General features: G+C 32.7%; 1 protein-coding gene across 24 annotated transcripts in view; it reads right to left on the reverse strand.

The window, feature by feature from the left end:
• Positions 1 to 25,698, reverse strand: part of SSBP2 (single stranded DNA binding protein 2) — a 277,450-nt gene that overhangs the window by 26,397 nt on the left and 225,355 nt on the right. For 15 of the 24 annotated variants that reach the window (XM_069492224.1, XM_069492220.1, XM_069492221.1 and 12 more), the window contains 4 exons: positions 16,553 to 16,619; positions 15,826 to 15,896; positions 9,931 to 9,998; positions 4,856 to 4,904 (listed from right to left, as the gene is read on the reverse strand). In XM_069492224.1, the coding sequence (XP_069348325.1) occupies positions 4,856 to 4,904; positions 9,931 to 9,998; positions 15,826 to 15,896; positions 16,553 to 16,619 (255 nt within the window). Of the gene's footprint in view, positions 1 to 4,855; positions 4,905 to 9,930; positions 10,023 to 15,825; positions 15,897 to 16,552; positions 16,620 to 25,698 lie in introns of all 24 variants that reach the window. The other 9 variants (XM_069492219.1, XM_069492208.1, XM_069492206.1 and 6 more) reach the window with 4 other exon arrangements.

Consider the following 25,698-nt stretch of genomic DNA (forward strand, 5'->3'; position numbering starts at 1 on the left):
TCCTCTTTCCAATATCTTAAATTCATTATCCTAAAGCCTACTTTGTTAATTTTCATTTCTTTGATCACTCCCTAGCCAAACTTTGTTTTACAGCAGAGATTTCCTGGAGGGAAACAAGGTCTAAAATATAATCATGTTCTCCAACTTCCACCTAGTCTTTACTAACCCTTTGGCTCTGATTTGTAGTGTAGGCCAATTTTTGTGGTGTAAATATTCCCATATGACAGATATTAAGCTACCAATGGTTTAACAACCAGGTTCACAAAATTCCTAAACATTTAACAATTGACCCTTGTGAGTTGGCCTTCATGATGGTTACACCATCCTGAGTGGATACTTTGGCCTCCTGTCACACATTAACACCATCAAGTTCTTGCTATGCCTTCATTTCCAGCTCAACACTCCACTGTTTATAGATGTAAATTTTCATCTATGCCAGCTAGAAAAAAACAAACTTTCTATTTGTTTCCAAAGCTAGCTCTTCCAACCACCCCATTCTCCTAAGTCCTTGCTCATTTTATATTTTTAATTTCTCCTTCTTTGTGACTTCTTCAAAGAAAGTTAAATATAATCAACATTTTAAAATACTTTCAAAAATGTTATCTCATTTAGTTGTTCAGTTTCTTTTCATTTTTGCTCTGCCAAGCTGTTTAATTTTGCCTTAATACTGTTTCTACTTCATATTCTTCAATGCCCTCATTAAAAATCAGTATTTGGGCTCCTACTCCTAGAGCGTTCCTGAACTTGCACTTGTGAAAGTAACCAGCAAGATCTGACAGCCTAGTGTGAAGGACATAAAATATAACAATATAGATAGAAGTACTATGCGGGTACAGAAGATATATTTGAGCTGGGAAGCTGGGACTAGATGCCTACCAGAAAGACAAAGAGGACTGCTATAAAAAAAAGACAGAAAGAAAAAAAAGGAAAAAAAGAAAGAAAAGAAATATAAAAGTACATGGTTTATTTGGGAAATAGCAACTAATTTTATACAGCTGCGGCAGTGAGGGACTTGGAGGGGACAGTGGCAAATGATGAGGCTGTGCGGTCAGACTATGAATGAATTTATGCTGTAGGAAGTAAGGAGTCACAGGCTTTAGGGAGACATGTTCGAATTCATATTTTAGAAAGATAAGTCTAGAAGCATCATGGAATATGAATACAAGTTAGAAGACTACGCAAAAAGTCCAGGCAAGAGACGATAAAGAGAGTTGCAGGCAGTGCTGATTAAGCAGGAGTAGGAGAATTTGAGAGTCATTTCACAAATTACTTGCCAGGGCTTGGTGACAAACTAGGTGTGGCAGACAAAGGGAGGAAGAAACTGAGGTGATTCCTAGGTTTTCAACATGGTGACTGGGTAGATGATGGTGTTACTCATTTATATATAGGGAATTCAGGAAGTCAGGCATGTTTGGGGAAACGTCTTGTATGTTGAATTTGAAGGCATTAGTAGATATTGAGGTAGAACTGATGAATAAACATTTAGAAATATAGGTCTAGAACTTATTAGAGATTGGGACTAAAGATACAGTTTCAACTGAATAAATTTCCATTTTTGCTAGACATAATTCTTGATCTAAAATTCGACTGGAGTTTGTGGTAGTTGAAACCACACGAAAACATTACAATGAATGAAAAGAAACAGCCTAGCAATGTAATTAGAAACACATTACCAATTGAGAAAAGGTGGATAATGTGACTGGATGAAAGTCAGGAGAAAATACCTCATAAAAAAAGCCAAGAAGCTAGACTTTTAAGAAGCAGGAAGTGGATGCAGCTTGGCTAGGGAATCTCTAAGCCAGGCTTATTTTTGAACGTTATCAGGCTCAAGGCTTTTAACCTTTCTGTGGCATACCTAAAAATAAATTATAAAAAGGAATACTTTAATAAAAATATGGAAAACTAAAGAAATATTATTAAGATGAAAGAAGAAAAGAAATTAACAGGTATTTAAAACAAAACCAAGGAGTCAAAATCTCAGACATCAGATGAGGACAGAAAATAAATTATTGTGTTTGCTTGATATGTAGGAGGTCACTAGTAACCTTCAGAATAGGACTTTCATGGAAATTGAAATGGGTTGAGAGGCCAATTCAACAAACCTTCGTTCATTACCTGCTGTGTTTCAGGAACTATACTGTCACATAGTGATGAAAAAGACAGGAAGGCCAAGGAATTCATTGTCTAGCAGAATGGTGGTGAGGGAGTGGGAGAGACATCAGGAAGGGGGTTTGAAACTGAGGAAGGGTGGAGAGAAGTTTTCTATCAGCTCTCCTCTACCAACTCTAGAGGAGTGGAGAAACAAGGGTTTAAGGTTGTCCTGGGATTTTGTTCATTAGCATAACACCAGGGGAAAGTACCAGTCAATGGAAAGGGGTAGGTGGAAGACTTATTTGGTAGAGTGAACGAGCAGGATATGTAAAGAAGCAACAAGAGATGGAATAAAGAGATCAGATAGAAGAGTTAGCACTGAGAAGAAAAGAAAATTTCTATTTCTGAGGCAAGAAGGAAAAAAGATGACTAAAGGTCTAAACCTTCTAAACTTACCTTTTTTTCTATGTTCCCAGCTCAGTGGTATTATTCCCATTCTCCCAGATACCTTGAGTCAAAGGCTTGAAATCACCTTCAACTTTTTCCTTCTCTTTACCACTAAATCCTCCCTCTAATCCTACCCCATGCTTCATACAAAATACCCATTAAGATGAAGTGAAAGGTAAAAATGAAGATGTAGAAGATAAAATCAGAGAGCTGCAAGGTCAGAATTCTAGAATTAGAAGACCGTATTATTTGACAGATAAGAAAATTAAGAGCCATATATATTGTCTGGCTAAGCTAGACAGAAAAGAGCTGTGATGAGAATCCAAATATTCTAAAGTATTCTGAGCTCTAATACCCATAATTGTAATGCTGTGGTAGGGGGCAGAGAAGTAAATAGAGGCCTTTAATTTTTATTTTTTAAATGATCAGTAATATTTTTTTAGCAAAGTACCTTTCTTCAAGTGTGAAGTTTAAAATTACCAAGCACTGGTTTACTAGAAACCAGGAGGAATAATATCAAACTATTATCTGTGCCAGTGTAAAGTTGAAAATATTCTATTATTTTTTAGTTCTCTTTTTAAAAAATGAGCATCTATCGTATAAAGCAGAGCCCATTTGGAACAATATATCTGTATTTCCCTTAGGCTTAATCACATAATAGATTCTCATTTTTTTCCTTAAAGGAGTTTCTTTCCTCTTTCTTTTTCCTGTCAAGCTAGTGAGTTGATGAATACAATGCTATATTGAACACTTTTTGGTTTTGCCTATTCCCTCTTCTACTAACAATTCCTTTAATTTTCTTTGGTGAGCCATTCCTACCTACTCCATGTGTCTTGGGTAGGGCTCAGCGAGTAGGCATGTGACCTAGCCCTGGTGGCTGAACTATTGTACCCCCTGGCCAGAACTGCTTCATGAATGAGCATATGACCAGCAAACCCACTTCACTTAGAGTCATTTCTAGTACCTTTGTTTAAATGATAAAATATTGTATTCTTTTGTGCTCAGTTGGGAGCTGTGAGGTAGTATGTCTGGAGCTTCACGTGGTCTTCTTGATATGATGAGGAGAACAAAGATGAGCAACAAAGACTGGGTCCTGATGACATTTGAACTCTTGGAACCAAATGTGCTCAAAGCCAAATATATACCTGGACTTCTCAGATACATGGTCCAGTAATATTTTCTTTTAACATGAATCTAGTTTGGTTGGTTTTCTGTACCTTGTAATCAAAAGTGTTTATTTTCAATAAAAATGCTTGATATTTAATGATTAGAACTTGCTGCATAGCCAAACCAGAATGACCAATTCCTTGTGTAAAAGATGAAAAAGGAAAAATTAGAATTAGGGGATTTGTAAATAAACTTCTAAATAAGAACCTGAGACCAATACTGTAATGTTCAGAGTCAAAGAAATTAAAAATAAAAATCATACTTTATTTCATACTAGCCAATGAAGGGACCTTCGTGCATATTAACAAAAGGCATCCCTTCTGAGTAGATGCTCATAGGCTTTACAAGTGGAACACAAACTGTATTTCAGCTCTCTACTGATTCCTTTGACTCAAGAACCTTTGTACAGTGCACACAATACACAAACCTACACAATGGACCGCTTTCACATATTGAAGAACTCAAGGTTTTGAAGTCTAGAAGGAAAAACATCTCTAGGATCACAAAATTGAAATCATATTAATTTTAAAATTGATAGCTCAATTTTCAACCTATGTATATATTTATGTTACATTATTAATAAAGAAAAATATTTGTGCAAACCACTGCCACAAATATATAAGGAGAATTTCCAAGATGTCAGGTACATAGAGAGATGTGCACAAATGGCAATTTAGTTAACAGGCACAAGGCAAAGGTGTACTTGCTTTCTGGGGCAGTAAGAGAGCAAAGCTGGATGTAATTAATACAACAAATATTACCATAAATATTTAGTCTCCACTAATTAGAGATTGATTATATCTGGCAATTTAGTGATTATTATAGTTATTTTAGAAGATCAAACCATTTTATGATATAGACCACTATATGTAGGCTATTGCAGTATATACTTAAATCAGACTATTTCTATTTTTATTTTTGAAAGTCTGTTAATGGAAATAGAATGCATGTTTATATTAGACCTTGAAGTGAAAAAATCATATAATTTCAAAAATTACGTACATTTTTCTAAAAATATATACAAAGCTTTTTTTTTCTAGTGATTACTTCAAAAAAGTTAATACAACTGACTGCAAGGCTTTCAAAAGCAAAATATTTTTGCTAAATGGTGGAAAGTGCAAAAAAATTAAAAAAATATATATATACTCACTGAATTGGCATTTGTTGGGTTTGGCCAAGGTCTACCACCACCTGGACCCCTACAAAAAATATGATAAATGAAATTTTAACCTATGCTTTGAATATTTCACAGTAAATAACAAAAAATCATAATATATTAACATTTACCATTTAGTTACCATGCAGTTTGAGTTCAGCACTGACATTACTCTTTTAATTTAATAGCTTTTTTATTTCTTAAATCCCAAAATTTTGTCATTCCACGAAATATTAATAGTTTTCTTCCCAAGTCAAATGACTGTTATTAAGCCCAGTTTTATTTTAATATTAAATTATAATAGACAAAAACGATAATCACCTATAGCAGTAAACATATACATATATCTAAATCATTATAAAAACACTTTTGGAGTAAAAAGCACTAATTAAGAAATAAATACGAACTATAATCTTGTGACATCAATATAAGAGCCACTTCTATCTCATTCAAAAGGTAAATTATCCATATATATGAAATGATTGTTCTTATTAAGCTAAAAATAAATATACATAAAAGGTGTCTAAAGTTAGCTCTTTTTCATAAAAATCAGTTTGTCACATATGTATCTATATATTAATCTATCTTTAAGTGCAACTGATGATTAAGTTACTATTACATAAGGAAATCATATTTCTTGTTATTCAAGGCAGTGGCCAAAGTAAATCCTAGAAAAAATAGTAGGTAATCCATGCCAAAATGTGTCAATAATACTTCATTTTAGGATGGAGAAGAATATTTTGTATACCATAGCTTATAAGGACATAAAGATTTTTGTTTTAACAAAATTAATGCCCAACTAATTAAATAAAAAAGGTCTCTTGTCCTCATATTTTAGTACTAAATACTATACCTGAATTAATACTATCTCATGAAAAGTAGACTAGTAGTCAGTCCTTTGTAACTAGGGTCATTCAAAATTTCTCTTCCCTCTAATCACTAAGACAGTGAAAATTTTTAATTAAAAAAAACATGTCCCTGGATTCTAGGGACTTTAAATCTAAAGTTCTAAATGTCAGATAAAGAGGTTGACCAAGTTAGTCATTATCTTACCCATATTTGTGTGGAATATTTAAAACTGCATTTAGTTCTGTTGGGATTCCCTAGGGACATAAGCAGCAGGGAAGACATAAATCCTGTCCCTGTGCTCTCAGGAATGCCCAATTCAGCTTGAGGAATAAAAGAAGAAAAAAAGAGAACAGCGGGGTCTTGATCAAAGTTTTGTGCATAGACAGAAAGGAGGTGAGGGGCACTTGTATTGTCTTTAGAAATTGTTGCCTCTCCAAGATGATGATGATGATGATGATTTTACAATTACTGGAACAATCTAGAAAAATGATTTTACACACAGGATTCAATGTCCTAATGGACAGAAACTAATGTAAAACATAAGCTATGTGTTGACCAAGTAAAACATTTGGGTGATAAGACCCATCCACATGATTTGTGTAATGTTAAAACACAGCAAAGAAACCAGGAAATATTTATCTTAAGACAACATAAAAAACTACCATATCCAAATCATGGCAAAAATTTATATACAATGATGATATGTAGAAAATAATCTCATAATTTTGAAATATTTTCAAATTTGTCTAATGTTAAATTAACATGCTACATTAAATGTCAAAATAAATATTTTATATTTAATAACATTAAATTAAAAGTTAAATTTGTGTCATAAATAACAGAAAATATTTTATGCATTTTAATTGTTTGATAATACCAACCTAGTCTTAGCATACTATGTATTTCATAAAAATTTCATTTTAATATTATAAGAGATGAAGTATTAATAATTCACATGGACAAGCTAAATTTCCCTCAACATTACCATTATGTCTGAAAACACTTTAAGTTTCACAAGTAGTGCTGGATAAAGTGGGGGTTATAGTAGTATCTAGTTCTATTACAACAACTCCTCATGCTCAGTTAATTCCCACTCCTTTTGAGGGCCATCAGTATTATCAAGAAAGTAATCTACAAACTGTAACATAGACATTATTTTGCATGGAAATTTCTACATAAGCACAGTTGAATCAGAATCCAGTTAGCCCCATTTAAAAATAAAGAGAAAAATAGAATTTAAAAGAAGTCTGTATTTTTTGGTAAGGATGCTGATTTTGATGAAATCAAATCAACTATGACTACCAAAGAGAAAAATCCTCTTTTCTTCTGTAATTGACAATTATTTTATTTCAAGATAACTATACAAACTTTATAATTCTAGAGGATATTATATAGAACAAAAAGATCCTTGGAAATCCTGTTGTCCTCTTAGTTTTTATAAAATAGCAATGTATACAAAGTTGAATTAGGACTGCTTTAATACTGAATCCTAAATTCTTTGGAAGTTTAAAAAATGTAGTTAATTTAAAAATATACTACTATTCAAGATTCCTTTAAAAAATAATCTATAATACACTTGGAAACATTTACATTTTGACCATAGTTTATAAATTCTACTTTAAATGACTTAAATTAAGCTTTTGCTTCTAAAGATATATACTAGTTATAGAAACACTGAAAGTGAACTTTTATTTTAATTCTAAATGACACTTTGTGTAACTTATCCTGAGTTTAGAGCATGAAAATGTAAAGATTATATCTGAGTAACCATTTCCTTTGGAGTTGGCCAATATTTTTTTAACAATGAAGTTGTCAAAATTTTGTTCCAATGATTTATTCTACAATAAACAAATACAGTTGCCAGTTATAATATATTAATAGTATTTAATTAGTGACCAGGTAGTTTGGGTTGGATATTTTTCCATTGTTTTTACACTTTCATGGCAAATAAGTAAAAATGACAAGCCAGAGAAAAATCATCCAGATATGTTCCTCTGACAGGTCCCTCCTGACCTCCAACACACAAATATTTTAGTTACTTAAATAGTTTAGCTAGTTTAAGAAACAGCTTAAGGTGACACCATTCTAATGTCTTTTTCTTAAATTTCTAAGTAGCCCAATATATAAAAGAAATGACATGAAGAAAGCCACAAATGTAAGAAATGTTTGTTTGACATTACACAGACTTACTTTGTTTTAAAGATAATAAATTACGAAGTGAATTTTAATAAAGCATACTCTATTAAGTGCAATGAAGATAATGTGTTTTACTTTTCATGTGTCTATAAACACATTTTTCCTTTGTTGAGGCCAATATCAATGTAATCATTATTCTCTCTAGTTGCATCTCCCATACTTGAGAAGTTTCCCTGTTAGAGGAAAATATATACAAATGTAGAAGTGTAAATATTTACATTTTGTTGTCCTTGAAGGAATCCCAATTTGCAGAAAATTAAAAATGGCCTAAGACTCCAAATAAAAGAAAATAGGAACAAATAATGGAAATCAGAATCTGTAAGGCAAAGTTACATTAATAGTAAACTATTACGTAATAGAAAATATTTAAAAGTATTTGGGCATTCTTAAATAAAAAATCCAAATCCAAATATCAACAAAAATAATCATATTAAAATTTTTTGCCATAATTTTAGTCTCCATAGTCTAGGAAATTAAATATACCCATATGTAGACCCATATATGCTTAAGCATATATGAGAAAGAAACTAGCCAATTTGAGCAGCTATTTTGAGTATCTCAATGGTCAAATAAAAATAATTTTTTTCTTTGAACCAACAAAACTAGGTTGATCTAAAGTTTGCCATATGGCTAATCATAATGTGGAGTAATGTATAAAATGATACTAGATACATTCTTAACATTTAATGCTAATTCTGGCTGATCCTAGTATTCAAAATTATACTCCTTAAATCTACTGCCTTTTAAAGTGAGAATCTCAGGTAGGTAAAATTTATACACATCTCCATCCTATTGGTAAGAGTTTCAGCTTTTGACATAAGCACAAAATACCACTCACTCCTTTTTGTAGCAACCATTTAATAAAAGGCTAAGCCTTTGAGGAATTTAAGGAGAGTCAGATTTCATGTCTATCCATTTTTACTTTAAAAGTAAAAAGACGTAATAGGAAAATTTGACCTACTTTTCCCCCTGTTCTGTTAGTTTTGAGTCTAGCTGGTACCCACCTATTAACCTATTTTCTATTTCAGGCAAATTTACTTTCCATGAAAATGGTTTCAGAAATTTAAAAAAAAAAAAATCCCTACATACATCAAAAGAGCTTATTTCATATTAATAGGATATCTTCAATGCCATTAACTGATGGTAGAGTTGTTTAATTTGAAATGTCAGTAATCAAAACATGGGCTGATGGAAAATATATTTGAGGAGACATTCACAAACCTACATGGAACACTTTCATTATTTCTGGTAAGCTTTCTTTAGGCCCTATCATGGAATTGATCCTGTGGTGAATTAATGAAATCATTAACAAACACCTGGTGTATATGGGACTTTGAGGGCAAGCTGGATAATGAAAAAGTAATGAAAATTTCCTAATAAACTGCATTATATTGGATGATAGAAACTACTCTTCTTGGGTTGGAAAGGCCTTTCTAGTAAAAAAGTCTTTCGTTTGCTCCTTATCTAAATGCATCTTGAATTTTCAAAAGAAAATTCATCCTATACCATGTAAAGTTCTTTAACATAGAAGATACTGCCAGAGAGAATTCTTCCTGTGTTGAGAGTGGCCCACACAAAGCAAAAGTAAAGAGATATATATATAAATACATATAAAAATTATAAGAGTTAAAAACTCTACTTTTAGGAATCACTATGTATATGCTAAAATGAAGTTAACAATATTCAATTATCTAGTTCTGTAGAGTTAATTCAAAGTCCTGGTATCAGCATCTCTTCATACTTTTTATAAACTCTATCTAGAGACTATGTACTTATGAAAAAGAAACAGGCTAAAAATTGGTATTTAAGGCACCTGAAAATAGAAAAAAATTAAAGCTTGCAAGGGAAGGAAGAAAAACATGAGATTATGTTGTAAAAATGAAGCAAACACTACAGCTCATATTTAGTTCATTTTTATACTACACAGAGATTGAGACGCTCAAACTGTTTTACAAATTAGTGTCATTTTAGAAGACAGAAAATAGAACACTTTACTAAACAGAATAATGTATCATTTTGCTTACATGTTCATTCCAGGCATTCCAGGACCACCTAAAGCATTCAGTGGGGGTCTCATTGCACCTCCATAGTTCTGTAATGATAACCAAGGGTCAGACTACCACAAAACAAAAAAACAAAACCAAAGAGGAGGGGGGAAAGAAAGGAAAGCAGGTTAATGACTTCCCTACATAACTCCTGACTGGATAAGGCCTGTGTAATTCATTCCCTGAAGGGTCCACTCTTGTACTTTTCCTTCTATTTTAACAATTACTTTGGTTTATGTCTTTTAAAAACGATGTGAATATGTAAGATCATTGGTGCATGTTAAATGATTATGGTATGGTTGCAATTATAATTAATATTCAATATATCTTTATTAATTTCCTAATATCTGTATAATAGGGAACTTTTTCAAATAAAACATTTCATAAATCCAAAATTCTGTTTTTAAAGAAAAGATTTATTCAACACATTTGAAATTGTCAGACCTAGAACACTGACATAAGTCTGAAAAAAAAAACAACAGGTGAATCCAACACAAGAAAGTTGAATGTAAACTTCTGTTCACAAAATAACACATCCAACACAGAAATGCACTAATACATACAAATACACAAAAATTCATGAAAACTAAAGTATACTGAAAATATGTATACATGAATTATATGACTCAATAAGCTTCTGTAATATCTATTATGTCCATTCAAAGGATAAAAATATTTTAATGTTTTAATATGCACATATTAGTTTAGTTGCCATACAGACCAAAAGGCTAATTTTATCATTATCATGTTAATATGTTCTGACATTATCAATGACTTTCACCCTTGGCTTTCTGACAACACTATTTCCTCCAACTTTTTTGAGGACTCTTTTTCAATTTCCTTTGCTGGCTCTTTTTATTTTGCTAACTCTTTAAATGTTGCTTTGCTCCGAGTTCTAGTGACAACATTTTTTTCAATAAATACATATTTATGGATAATCTTATCTACTACCATTTGTTCAACAACTATTTATGTGTTAGGAATTCCACATCTTTATATTTTATCACAATGTCTTTCCTAAGCTCCTAGATAAATCGTATGTTGAACTTCACAGGGGTTGTTTCCATCTGGATACCATCTCACACTCAATGTATCTAAAAGTAAACTCAATATTATCTTCTCATGACTGAGTTTTTTACATGGCCTTCTTCAGTCAGTTCTGTGGCATCACCTCCCACACAATAGTCCAAGCTAAGAATTTCTAGGACTTCCTTGATGCCTCTCTTCCTTTTCTTCCAATTCCCATACTCGGTCAGTTACTACAGTCTGTTGATTCTACCAACTCTTAAAATAGTGCTCTCTTTCCTATCACTAATCTTTGCCATTTACTGAGACTATTGTACTGTCTTAACTGGGTTCTCTGATTTAGTCTCTCCTGTTCCTAATCTATTCTCCATACTGCCTAAAGAGCTATCCTTCTAAAACTCACTCCTATTCATGTCACTTAAAATCTATGATGAGCACATTACCTATCAAATAAGTCTAAATTCCTGGGGATGGCCCTATGAGGTTATTCACAGCTAAGCCCCAGCCTATCTGTTCTGTCCTCATTTCCTGTAGTTTTCACCTTCATTCCCTACTCCACACCATACCCTCTGGCCCTACTGGATTTCTTGAAGTTCAGAAACACAAAATACACTTTTATACTCATGTTAACTCATCTTTCTTGGCCTTTTGAGTAGAGGGTGCTAAGATGACAAGGAAATAAATTAATGAAAGAAGGTCTGTTAACTTCAGAGAGTAAACCATAGTTGATAAATGAAATTACATAGTTATATGCTGTCTTCATTGTTTTATTTACTTTTATTTTAAGGAAATTTTATCTAAATGTCTCAATTTGTGAGCTATGAGATAGTAGAATGGTTTCTATCCACATCTGAGCCACTGGTCATAAGGACAGTTATTTCTTTCAACCTCAGGGTCAAGCATGGTAGTGGCAGCAGCAGGAGCATTAGCAATGGGTTTCTGAGAAAAAAGATAGTTACTGGAAACAAAATCTGAATGGTAAAGTATGCTAGAAATGCTTCACTAGGAAAGTCTCTCCTCACTTTTGGTCTTAGAAGATCTGTGTTTTATTTTATCAAGAAAAAGATTAATTTTCCCTATAACTCTGGACTTACAAAGACATTGGTTTGCCACTGCCCCATTTCCTCTGTCTTTCTATATGTGTGATCTTGGGTCAGTGATTCTCCCAGTGATTTCCTAATCTTAATTTCCTTATCTGTAAAGTGATAATATTATCTCACTTATAGGCTTGTTGGAGACTAAAATGAAATATAAAAGCACCTATCATAGTACTTGGTGAATTAAAAGCATGGTATATAGTGCTCAAAAATTGTAGCTGCTAACTCTTTTTAAAATCACTATTAATAAGGGACTAAATTAAACGAGTCCTCTTCTCATTAGCTTCCCAAGGGCCCTCAACTCTAACAGAATTAATTGCTTACATAAAGAATATGTATATTTCTTTTCTAGACTTTTCATATTATATAATAATTTTCCTTTATTTGTCAGCATCTTCTACTAAACAATTAGTACCTTGAAGGCAGAGTATTTATTTGACTCATCTTTGTATACCCAGTGTTCAAGTATGGTGTCTGGCACGTAGTAGGCCTTCAATAAATGATGGGCTAATTAAACTGAATTGTCACAGGAAATGAGTAAGAAATTATTCAATACATATTTGACAGATTTACAAAATATTTTCATTTTCTGAATAATCTAAAGCAAAAAGAAATCAGAAAGATAAGAGAGAATAACAGCTCACTTTCCAAGTGGTATCAACAAAGGCAGAAAGGGAAGAGCTAATTTAGAATCACTGAATTTTAAAGTTGATTGCAACTATACAATTCCATCTGGTCTAATCTTTCTCCCAATGCAATGTTCCTGACAAAATGGCTGTTTAGACTCTGCTTGGAAAGTTTATAAAAAGTCTTCCCATGATTGGGCAGTTTAATTTCTAGAAAGTTCTTCCCTGTACTGAGCTAAATTCTATCATGCATCTTAGATTTGAAAATACAGAATCAGTTTACTCTCTTTACATGACAGCCCATCATATATTTCAATCTCACCATTTCTCCACCCCAAGTATCTGATTTAGAAATCATATGTTCTATTTGTATATAACTTATTTGCTCTTCATATTTCCAGAGAAACTATAAATAATTGGGTAATTTTGGTAAATTTTTCTGTTAATCATATGGCACTTGCTGAGCTCAAGAACACAAGTTAGCTAAGTACATCTTATTACAAAATCAACTAGAAAAATGACTTTATGGTACTAGAAAAGGTATTTTTTTCTTGATCGAATAGGTAATTTTACTTTTCTATTGAAAGGATACTAATATCATTGTACTTAGATCTAAAATAGAATAAGGAGTGGAAAAATATGCCTTGATTGGGGCAGACTTTTATTTTTTCTTCCATACAGTAAGTGTTAATCACTCATTTACTATATTCTACACGTGTACTTTGCCTAACAACATAATCCAAAAATCATTATATATATATTTCTTTGTTTTGGGAATTCAGTTGTTCCGATAGATAACCACTGTTCCCCTTCACCACATTGATCTTAAGATCAAAAAATTATGAAAGTAATGTCTATGATAAAAAAAGAGATGTGTACTTTGTGCATAAAGCTAGAGACAATAGTCCAGAAACTTTTTCTAAAAAGGACAGATACATTTTGCTCTTGGATGGTATCTGTATGATTAAATGTCTGTTACAAGAGTTGTTTTTCCATTATATTTCAAGAAATACAGTGAATCTTTATCACAAATTTCATAGTTTATAATGTATGTTTATATGTTTTATATACCAGGTGTTATGAAATAAATATGTCACAAGATTTCCCCATTCTAAATGATTTTACCTGACTTTTTTCCTGTTGTACCATTCATATGAATATGACTCACCTTCATTTAAAGGCAAGATATATATAAGTAATTTCCTTTAATCCCTTTTACTTTTTATATTGTGATTTTAAAAAGTTATTGTAGATAGCTGTGCTTTCTGAGGCAAATTCATACCATAACACTTCATTTCCATCATATTATATAGAAATAATAGCAAGGGCACTGCTAATCTAAATGGAAGAAATAAAATTTCTTTGATGTTAAAAATGCCAAGAAAGAATTCATGGTTATAAACTTAGTTATTAAAACTCATCAATAAGAGATCACTCACCAGAAATAGAAGCTTTCTTATATTCTGTTGTAATTTACTTGGAACACAAAACATGTAAACATTGGGCTATTTATAACATAAAGCATAAAGACCTGTATGTTTTTTATTTCTGCATTCTCAAATGAGCTCTAAGTGCTCATATAGTTTAGGTAAGCATTGGCATACCTCTTTAAACACTGCAAAACTGACTCATAAATCAGATAGTTTTTAAAGTATTAAAAACTAATACTAATAAGACTCTGGGAATGACAAAAGTTTAAAGAGCAGCTAGCTGAAAAATAAGTGAACTGAGTGAAGAATAATAACAAAATTATAGGCATGAAGTTTTTGATATATATTTAAAATGTGTATCAAGAAAATCTTCCGGGGGAAAAAAATCCTTAAAGTTCTGTATAGCCAAATTGGTTGGCTAGTTTATTAAAGACTAAAAGTATACTTAATTAATGAAATATGCTATAGATCTTATAAATTCTAAGTGCTATTAATAGCTTAATGATGGTTAACATATATCATCATTCCTGATATGAATACAAACAGGGAAAAATAATTTAAATATCTAAAAGAGTTTTATAAGATTTTAAGAAAATATATAGGAAAGAACTGAGCCTAAATAAAAGAAATTGGTTTCTTCTGGCTTTGCCACTGCCACTTGTATATATGTGGAACCATTTGCTCCTCTTTCCTTACAACCATATTTATATAAGGTTATTTTATGTAATATAGCATCTCTGAAAAATTTGGTTATATGAGCCTCATATTTTACTGTATGCTGGTTAGAAATGTGTGAATATACAATATAAACATATAATACAACATATATTATTGTATGTAGGTCTAAGTCACATTATCTAGGTGTTGAGTTTTTAATTCTTTGACTCCTTTGGGAGCAAAACATCAATTTAATATTTTTAAAGTAGATATATGAAACAAGCTTCTCAAAGTATCACTTATAGTGCTCTTCTTGGAAGGGAAAATAAATAAATAATAAATAACCAACTTTATGACATGCTAACCTTAGTTTCTTTGAAATACATTATAAAATTAATTTCTACCCCAAGCAAGACAAAAAGGATGTTTTAGCTAAAATAAATGATATCCTAGAATAGCATGCTTAAAATTTCACCAACAGCTAGGATAGGTTCAACTTTAATGCATATTTCTGGGAAATTTTGATAGAGAACTGCTAACATCTGATGTATACTGACGGTATTATGCTTGTTCAGTAAGACCCTTTCTAATATTTCTAAATGATTCTCTATTGTTTTCCTATGCTATAAAGAAATTTGCTTGTATATAATAAACTGTTAACAGCACTCTTTGAAAGATTTATAGAAATATATTTCATGCTTATCCTATTTACTATTTTAAATCAACTGGGTTTTATTTAACTTAACCATTTCCTCAGCATAACTAAGAAAAGTGTAATAGTTGTCTCTTAGTAACAGTTACTATAATGTATTTTCTCAAGTAAAATAACTAAAAACATATATGATAGCACCTTGTTAGAATACGGTTTGTTGTTACATCAATTTAGACATGTCACAGATGTTATGTTCTCAAGAGCCCAACAATGATGTTATATCAAGACTTTAAGGCATATACTCAAAGACAGCAAATAACACAAGTTTGTTTATATAGGATGAAGGCAAAAAGCTCAGCACCTAGATTTCTGCACTGATTATTTACCTGTGGTCCTAAGGGCACCATTCCTCTTGGAGGAGTCATTCTCTGCATTGGTCCACCCATATTTGGATGTCCTAAAAAAAGTATGAAGATATTAGTAATGTAATGAGCCTGAGTGCTAAACCAGGAGCTACTCCTCTCGGCTGGGGTTACACTGTTGGCTTCCATGGTCACTTTTCCAACTCTTACCACTACCTGCCCATACTCTCCATTAATGTCTTGACTAAAATTTTCTTCCTATTCTGTGTTGAATTAATTCTTTCATACCATTTGCTTCTCTGTCCATGGAACAGTACAATAGAGTCTTACATATCTGTGGCACCTAAATATCTTTAAGGAAGGACTTGATCATTGGGATTGTTAAACTAATCAAGCCACTTGCTGCTTAGCATCCTCTTTTCTGTTGCTCAGCTTTCAGGTGGACAACCTCTCCATAAGTGATATAATTACTTAGTCTCCTACTTGTTAGAAGCTACATAATAGGTCTTAGGAGTTATTAATTAAAATATGGATTTTGGATATTTATGTATTCTGTTTCTTATGTTATCACCACACTCACTATCATGCATGTTTAAGAGAGTTGAAAATATGAATCATTTGGCCAGGTTACCTGCAGGAATGCAACAGGTTTCATTATGAAAGACGAATACAAACAAAATTTTCCTTAAAAAATAGAAGATTTCCTCTATGGTTCTGTACATCAATTTCCCTTTTACTTAAGGGTAGTCACCTTGTTGTCGAGTTGGGTCCATTCCACTGGGGAGTAATGGCTGACTTCCTGGGACACCACCAAGTGCCTAGTGATTTATTAAAACAAAATAAAAAGCAACATTGTAAATTTTATAAATTAAGTAACAATTCTCTTTTTAAAATTCCTATTACAGAATGCATTTGAGTAGTTTTCCAGATTTCTTATATTTCACATTCATTTATAAATTTTTTAGGTATATACTTTCTGTAAGTTTTTATAATAGTTCTAAAAAGATTCTACTTTGCCCAATTTTTTGGCAGATAAAATAAGTATCTTGGGGGAACAAACATCTATGTAAAAACTGTCCTATTTCTTCCTCAGAAGTATAATGCCTTTCATGAAGATTAATTTACTAAGGGTATGAAATAACTAACTTTGTTTCTTAAATGAAAGCTCTCTACTGTTTTACTCATTTGGGATTACAATAGCACCATGACTAAAATGCCAAGGAATCAATGAATTTTTTTTATAATCACATTTTTCCCTAAGAAACTATTTAGAAAAATAATACTTCAATTAAGTTCAAACAATTTGGCTGTATGGAAATGGGAATCAGTACTGAAAAAGATGGATATTAACAGGGTTTGTTTTATGCTAGGATACACACTGAATCACAAGTTTCTCATAGTCACCTGAACAGCACTTAGAGCTGGATTAAGGCATAAATGACTTAAACCTGCTGATCCTGTAAGGACATATGAATACACATACACACAAAATCCTGACAACTGGTGAGAATGTCTCTGAAGATTCACTAATTTATCTTAAAGCAGGAAAGGCCTATCTAGTTAGTTAAAATATTCAAATATTTCAAAATAAATTTAATATTAAATAACTTACATTTTCAGATAGAATTGTTTCCTTAATTGTTATCACTTGGGATGTAATACAGTTACCATTTCTCAAGCCATTTTTGTAATTCTTTGAATTTTTTGCTTACAAACACATCCAATACATATTTACTGAGTTCCTACTAGATGATCATTCTCTGCTCACCTCTCCAGCCTAATTTCTTGCCACGGCCACACTCATATTCTAAGTTCTAGCCATATCAAGCTTCTTTCATTTTTTCTAGTCATGCATTCAGTCAACAATATCTAAATGTCAACCATTAAAAACAAGAAAAAGATAAAACCTAAACCAAAAAAATCTCTCTCCTCAGGGAGCTCACAGACCCTTAGGTAGCTATCGACCTTTCAGATTCAGTTTTAGGGAAAGTATAATTCCCCAAACAAGAGGCTTCTCCTACATAACCACCACACAATCTTTCAAGACCAGAAATCAACACTGATACGATATAACCATCCAAGCTGCAGAGGTAATTTAAATTTTGCCATTTGTCTCAAGGTTTCTTTTTTCTTTTTGGTACATCATGGAACACATGTTGCATTTAGTTGTCACGTCTCTTCATGCTCTTCTAAGCAGGAACATTTCCTATAGTTCTTATCTGTGTCTAACTTTACCTATCATGTTCTCAACAATTTTAAAGAGAGTATGTCTTAAATTCTATAGCATGACTGATGTTTTCTTCATGATCTAGACTCAGGTTGTCATATTTTCTTAGCAGGGATATCACAGAAATGATGCTATGCTCTTCTCAGTGTATCGTATCAGAGGGCACACATGATGTTGTCTCACCCCACTGCTGTTGATGTTAATCTTTATCATCTGTGTTGCTGTCTGTAGGTTTCCACACCATAAGGTCATTATTTTTTTCTAATTGATTGCTTTTAGTATTAGAGCTATTTTGAGATTGTCAATATCCCATTCCTCCAACAATCCTTTATTAACCCACTAGCTGTAGCCTCCACTAACAACTCCTAACCACTATGATAGTTGCCAAATGGAGATATCTGTGCCTATCATTCTTTCTGTGTTTATTAGTTGGTATTTCACTGTAAGGAAGGGTTTCCCTTGTTTGTTTATTTACTAACTTACTCAGGGGTTCGTATTTAATTCAATAGGCTGTAATCTATTGCTATCATCATTTATTCCGATATTAAAATTATCCCATATTTTGCCTATCCTCAACTCCCGGCAGCAGCTGGTATCAGCCCGTGGCCTGTTAGGAACTGGGAGTGCGACACCGCCAGAGCTCTGCCTCCCGGCCCCCTCGGGCCCCCCCCACCGCGTCCGTGGAAAAATTGTCTTCCGTGAAACAGCAGGAGGCGAGCGGTGGCCCAGCAAGAGAAGCTTCGTCTGTATTTCCAGCCCCTCCCCATCGCTCACACTTCTGCCTCTCTCCGCCCCCCGCCCCCCACCGTGGATAAATTGACTTCCACGAAACCGGCCCTGGTGCCAAAAAGGCTGGGGACCGATGGCCTAGTGAGAAGCCCTTCAGCTGGCTCTTGTGTTTTTTTACACATTCCCATTGGTACCGAGCATTTCCTTACTTTCTGGCATAAGATATTCCAGGTTCACTTCACATTTTTTCTGGCCTAACCTGGATTCAGTCCTTTCTTTTAGTGGCGGACAGCACTTAGGCATTAAGATCTGGCAAGATCTGGGTTCTCAAGAGTGTTCTTGTTACTTGCATACAGCACTTTTAGGCCCTCTCAGTAAACGCCGAGCTTGGAAATCTATGTAGGTGCCTACGTACGTATGTACACACATATATTCGTACACATACACGTTTATAACTAATTCTTTATCTGTGTGTATGTAGTGCATATATACCATAAACTCATACTTTCTAACATCAATTCAACAAGTCCAATTCCAACCTGATAACCCACGATTATCTTTAGCCTTCTTCCTTTCTAGGTTTGTAAATATTTTCTCCAACAGTGGAAAGCTGGCTTTCATTATCCTCAATATATTTACTCATTTATTCAATCCGTGTTATTTATTTGCTCAGTATAACCAATCTTCCAACCACATTGGCCACTTCTTCCTGCCATCTCTGTGTGGTTCCTCCCTGCCCCCTGTATGTATTAGCATGTAGGAAGGGTAAGGGCTTTTTGTGTGCTTTTCTAGGATCGTGTATCTCACTTTCATAGCACTTAAATACTATCATGGCTTGTTCTCTGTATCTCCAGACTGTAAGCTCTGCAAGAAGAGTAGGGACCCCGTCTGTACCTTCTGGGACAGAGTCATGTTATTGAAGTAATAAAAGGAATAGGGTTTACAATGGACAATTTTAAGAATCATTAGTGATAAAGTCGTAAGAATGAAACAAATTTCAAAGAATGAGAAGAAAAAAGATTTAATTTTTTAAAAAGTACCAACAGGTTGGAAAGGAAACAAACTGAATAGGCATGAAATTAGGAAAGGGACCAAGACCAACATATCAGAACACAAGAAGAGAGTTTCCAGAAGGAAAATGTAGCCAACACAGGCAAAAGTTATAAAGAAATCAAGTAGGAAGACTAAAAATGCCTAATGAACATTATCTTCAATTGTGAACTTGAAGGTCTTGCTTTTTAAAGTCTCTAAGTGGTTAGAGTTATACACCCTGGACTTTGACATTCAGTTTCTAAGTCTCATTGCAGATGATAATGTTTTATCACTGGTAAACATTTTCTTAAAAAATTTACGTTTTCTAATTTATCTTGGAATACTAGAACAATTTACAAGTCCTTCTTGTTTCTGTTCATCTCTTAAAAACGTAGCATAATCTTACAGAAATCTTGATCAATGTCAAGTTGTCTTTCAAAATGAATATATTTATCTAACTTTAACTCTTTAGTTAATTGTGGTTGTCATATAGAGTAAGACAAATCTCTAACTTTTAAAAACACTTTTATCAGTCTTGGGATGACCAGCTAATAGCTTTGTGCATCAACAGGGGCATAATCACTGCATTTTTTTAACCTTTGATATCAGAATAAATAATAAATTTATACATCTTATAATAACATTATTTCCATATTTTTAACCCATTAAATGTATTCCATTCAGACTTGTTTAACTAGTCACAAATTTTGGCACACATTCTTTGTTTTATAAAAAATCTACACTCTGACAGAAAAAAACAGTAATGATGTAGTTAATAATAACAAACATAGTATCAATGATAAAATACATTTGTAAGCCAGTACATTGGTGCCAGGGATTGTGCTAACTCTTTATTATTTCATTCAATGCTTACAACAATCTTACAAGGTTATTATTAATCCCCTTTAATGATGAGAAACCAATGCTTCAAACATAAATAATTTGTTAATTTGTCCATGGTTATGCTATTTTTTACAAGAGCTTTGTTAAACCATAATTTACATACTACAAAATTTGCCCATTTTAAGTGACAATTCAATGTTTTTTAGTATATTTACACAGTTGGGTCACCATCACCATAATCTAATTTTAAAACTTTGCCCATTTATAGTTACTCCCCATTCCCCCACCACTAACACCCTCCACCAGATCGAGGCACTCACTAATGTCTAATTTTACAATTTTCTATACTCCATGGTTATACTATTGATAAGTATCAGAGTTAGGGCTTAAAATCAGATCAATATACTCCAAAGTTCTGGAAGAAAAGCCTTAAATCCTAGGACTTGAAATAAATGATATAATACAAAATTTTATTAAAACAAATAAGTTGGGGAACTGCTTACTTCATAAAAAAATTAGTCTACAAAAAATTCATGATTCCGATGGCAAGTACATCTTTTCTTCATATCAGCAATAAGGCTGTTTTACTTTATTATTATCATATGTTCACTGGAGTAGCACTTTTAATTTTTTTCAAAAACTTATCCTTTGCATTCACAACATGGCTAACTGGCACAAGAGGCCTAGCTTTTGGTCTATCATGGGTTTTGACGTGACTTCCTCACTAAGCTTAATCATTTCTAGCTTCTGATTTAAAGTGAGAAATGAGCGATTCTTCCTTTCATTTGAACACTTAGAGGCTACTGTTGGGTAGTTATTTGGCCTAATTGCAATATTGTTGTGTTTCAGGAAATAGGGAGGCCAGAGCAGGAGGGGAGAAATAGGGGAACAGCTGGTCGGTGGAGCAGTCAGAACACACACCACAGTGATCTATTAAGTTTGCTGTCTTACACGAGAGTGGTTCATGGTGTCCCATAACAATTACAATAGTAACATCAAAGATCACCTATCACCGTAACAGATATAATAATAATGAAAAAGTCTGAAATATTGTGAGAATTGCCAAAATGTAATAGAGACACAAAGTGAGCACATGCTGTTGGCTAAATGGCACTAATCAACTTGCTTTACACAGGGTTCCCATAAATCTTCAATTTAAAAAAATACAATATTTGTGAAGCACAATAAAATAAGGTATACCTGTGTATTTCCTTGCATACCATTATATAGTCCACTCACAGAAGAGTAAATGCTCACTGCTGATGAAAAAACAGTGAATTTCTCAATGATTTTAAGATTTACTTCAGTTAATTTTGATCTACCAATTTTTCATGGGCTCCTCCAATAATATAAAATGAAATAGAATCATACAGTCAAGAAATAATAGAGCTGGAAGGGATTATAGAAATACTGAGTTATTCCTTTTACAGGTAAGAAAACCAAAGCCCTGAAAGGCAAAGTGACATGTTGTTAGTTTTTGGGACTAAGATGCTTGACCCTTTTAGGTCCTTTCAATGACACTATTGTCATTTTATTTCTTTAAAAAGGCTATATCGGATGGGAGTGATGGCTCATGCCTGTGATCCTTGTACTTTGGGTGGCCAAAGTGGGAGGATTGCTTGAGGCCAGGAGCTCAAGACCAGCACGAGCAACACAGCAAGACCCTGTCTCTACACAAAATAGAAAAATAAGCTGGGCATGGTGGTGTGCACCTGTAGTCCCAGCTACATGGGAGGCAGAGGCAGGAGGATTGCTTGAGCCCAGGAGTTCCAGACTGTAGTGAGCTGTGATCATGCCACTACACTCTAGCCCTGACAGAGAAGGACCCTGTCTCAAAAACAAAAACAAAACAAAAAAAACAATATCAACACCAAAGATACTGAATTTACTGTAGGAAGATGTTTTTTCTTTCTCTTTATGGCACAACTCACTCTTTGACTTCTTATTTTTCTTTTTTCTACATTTCAACCACAGCAGCTGCACTATTCAATCTAATAGCCCTTTGTCACATGCAGCTATTTAAATTAAAATCAATTAAAATTAATAAAGTAAAAAATTCAGTTCCTTAGTCACACTAGTCACATTTCAAGTGCTCAAAAGCACTTGAAGTACTAAAGCTACTGCATATGACATTGCAGGTATAAAACATTTCCATCATCTCAGAAAGTTCCATTGGACAATGCTGCATTAGAATGTCAGCTCCACAACAAGAGGGATTTTCATTAGTTTATTCACTGACATATCCCCACGTCTACACTGATGCCTGGCAAACAATAAATCTCAACAAGTATCTGTTGAATGGTTGAGTATTTCTTAGAGAGATTTTGTATAGCCCCATGAAGTTTCTAACCACATATATGGCAATGAATTCTTTGTATTTTCTTATATCCAAAAAGGGTATATCTATGATAAAATGACTATAAGAAAAGGAGATATGTTTTGGTAAAAGAAGTAAACATTGTATCAAAAACCTCCATATAACCATAATTTAAACTGGATTGTGAGATTGTATTAAATTCACTACCTAAACTTTTCTTGGTTTGGGAAGGAGAATAAATTATTATTATTTTTTTGCCAGATGTATTAAATTTGTTAATTTTCTTTGTTCCACAATGGTGGAAAATAACTGGAAAAAGACATATATCTCAGGATAAACTCAAAATCCAAAGTCATAAGGAAGTAACATTTTTAGTTCTGTTTCATTGGATTTCAAATAAAAATTTAAATATGTTAGTGTAATTATCATAATAACAAAAAAATAAGGAGATCCTAATGATAGATAGGCATAGTTTGAACAGCCAAAGAAGCTACTTTATGCTTTTCATCATTAACCACTAATTTATATTAAATCGGTATAATATATTCAATTTTTAAAGTAGAGATTCATTAAAGTCTGCCTCTTTACAATTTCAGCTATAAGATTCCTAATATTTACCAATATAGAAAATATTTCTCTTTAGCTGAAATCTTTCTTTTCTTTCTTTCTTTTCTTTTCTTTTTTTTTTTTTTGAGACAGAGTCTCACTCTGTTGCCCAGGCTAGAGTGCTGTGGCATCAGCCTAGCTCACAGCAACCTCAAACTCCTGTGCTCAAGCCATCCTCTTGCCTCAGCCTCCTGAGTAGCTGGGACTACAGATGCACTACAACACTCGGCTAATTTTTCTATTTTTAGTAGAGACAGGGTCTTGCTCTTGCTCAGGCTGGTCTCCTGAGCTCAAGCGATCCTCCCACACCTTGGTCTCCCAGAGTGCTTTGCTACGATCACAGGCATGAGCCACTGTGCCTGGCCTGAAATCTTTCTTATGTTTTCATATTATCATTAAATAAAAGTCAAATTCTCTATGTAAAATATTTTATAAAGATAGAAAATTGTTGGTAAAGAATATGCTAAGTAGCATTTATTCTGAGTGAAAGAACATGTAAGGAAGAGTAAATACGTAGTTTGTTAGAAATATAGGTACCTTGGTTACACAGGAATACAGTAATTTATTTTCAGTATATGAGTAAATGTCTCAATTTTTTTTCTGATCAAATATCTGCTGATATTTTCCCTATCTGTAAAGTGATGAAAAATCTTTTCAAGATTTGCTTATACTTACCATCCATTATGTTTTTCTTCTTACCAGGTAAGAACTATATATTCAATATTAATAAAAGATAATTCTATATATTGAATAACTAGAAGAATAAAACATCTGTACTTTTATTTACCTATGTATATAATTAATATCTTTTTCTAATCACAAATGGAATACCTGCTCAGTGCAAACTTTAAAAATACAGAAATTTTAAAAAGCAAAATAACTCATAATCCCACCACCTAGAAATAAAGGATATGGGCCTTACAGTCTTTTGACAAATGTGTTCATGTGTGTGTCAGGAGGGAGAGATGAGTGGGGGAAATTCTCTGAGTTTGTACATTTGTATAGCACAGGTAATATACTAATATGTTTTGTGCTTTTAAAAAAATATTTGGTAACAGATTATGAATAATTTATCATCTCAATAAATTTAATTCTATAGCATGTCTTTTAACATATGCATATTATTTCATCATTTGAATATATCATAATTTATTTAACCACTCATCTACTATTGAAAAGATATCTTTGAGGATTTCAGTAGATTGGTTAGATGTAAGTGGCTTTTTGAATACCAAATTCAATTTTAGAGCTTAAAATGGACAACAGAATTAACAATGTGTATTCTCAATTCATATATCAGTTGGCAGTGTTTCAATCCATATATTTGTTCATAGCATAAATTTTCAAAATTCTACAGGATCACTAAATCAATACTTTATTCTTGGTGTCACTCAACTCATTAACAGTCTCTGTACTTCTAGCTGCTTTGATTTCCTCACCATAGTATTGAATGGATACTGTGAACTTTTCTAATTGACATTTTATCCATGAGAAGGATAAAGACCTGCTCTGTTCCAGGTTACAGATGTTTCAACACCAAGGACCCCTTCTGACAGTTGAACCAATTCCAGTGTAAAATTGTAAAGTCAAACATATTTTGTGGGCTTAACTTCTGTTTCATATGCTTCCTTATATATATTTATTGCCTACTATATTGCATATTTTTGTAATTTGACTTTCCTTTTATCATTTTAGACATTCCTACTCTTTCCTATATTTTTTCAGCATAGTAATATTATACCATATTCCAAACACACAATCCTATAAACATATGAAGAATATACAACATTATGGATTCAGTCTAGAACCACAAAATGGTTTTAGGACAACTTAAAATCTGTAGCCAAATCATTAATAATTATAAAATGTGAAGAATTTGTTTAGTAAAGGAATGCCTTTAACATATTCAAAATGACTAGTCAATACCAGTGAAGAGGTTAATATTTCACTTTCTATTTTCTTAGATACAACCTATTAATAAAACAAAATTTTATTAGTTTATAATCAATTTAAATGAAATCAAAATTAAAAATATTTTAACACATTTTTGTTTTTATATATATATATATCATTCCAATTAATCACCAAAAATAGTTTTTCCAACTCTACCTTAATGACTATACAATGAAATTGAAGATGTTTG

The sequence above is a fragment of the Eulemur rufifrons genome, chromosome 17 (genome assembly GCF_041146395.1).
Source record: "Eulemur rufifrons isolate Redbay chromosome 17, OSU_ERuf_1, whole genome shotgun sequence".
NCBI classification, from domain to species: domain Eukaryota; kingdom Metazoa; phylum Chordata; class Mammalia; order Primates; family Lemuridae; genus Eulemur; species Eulemur rufifrons.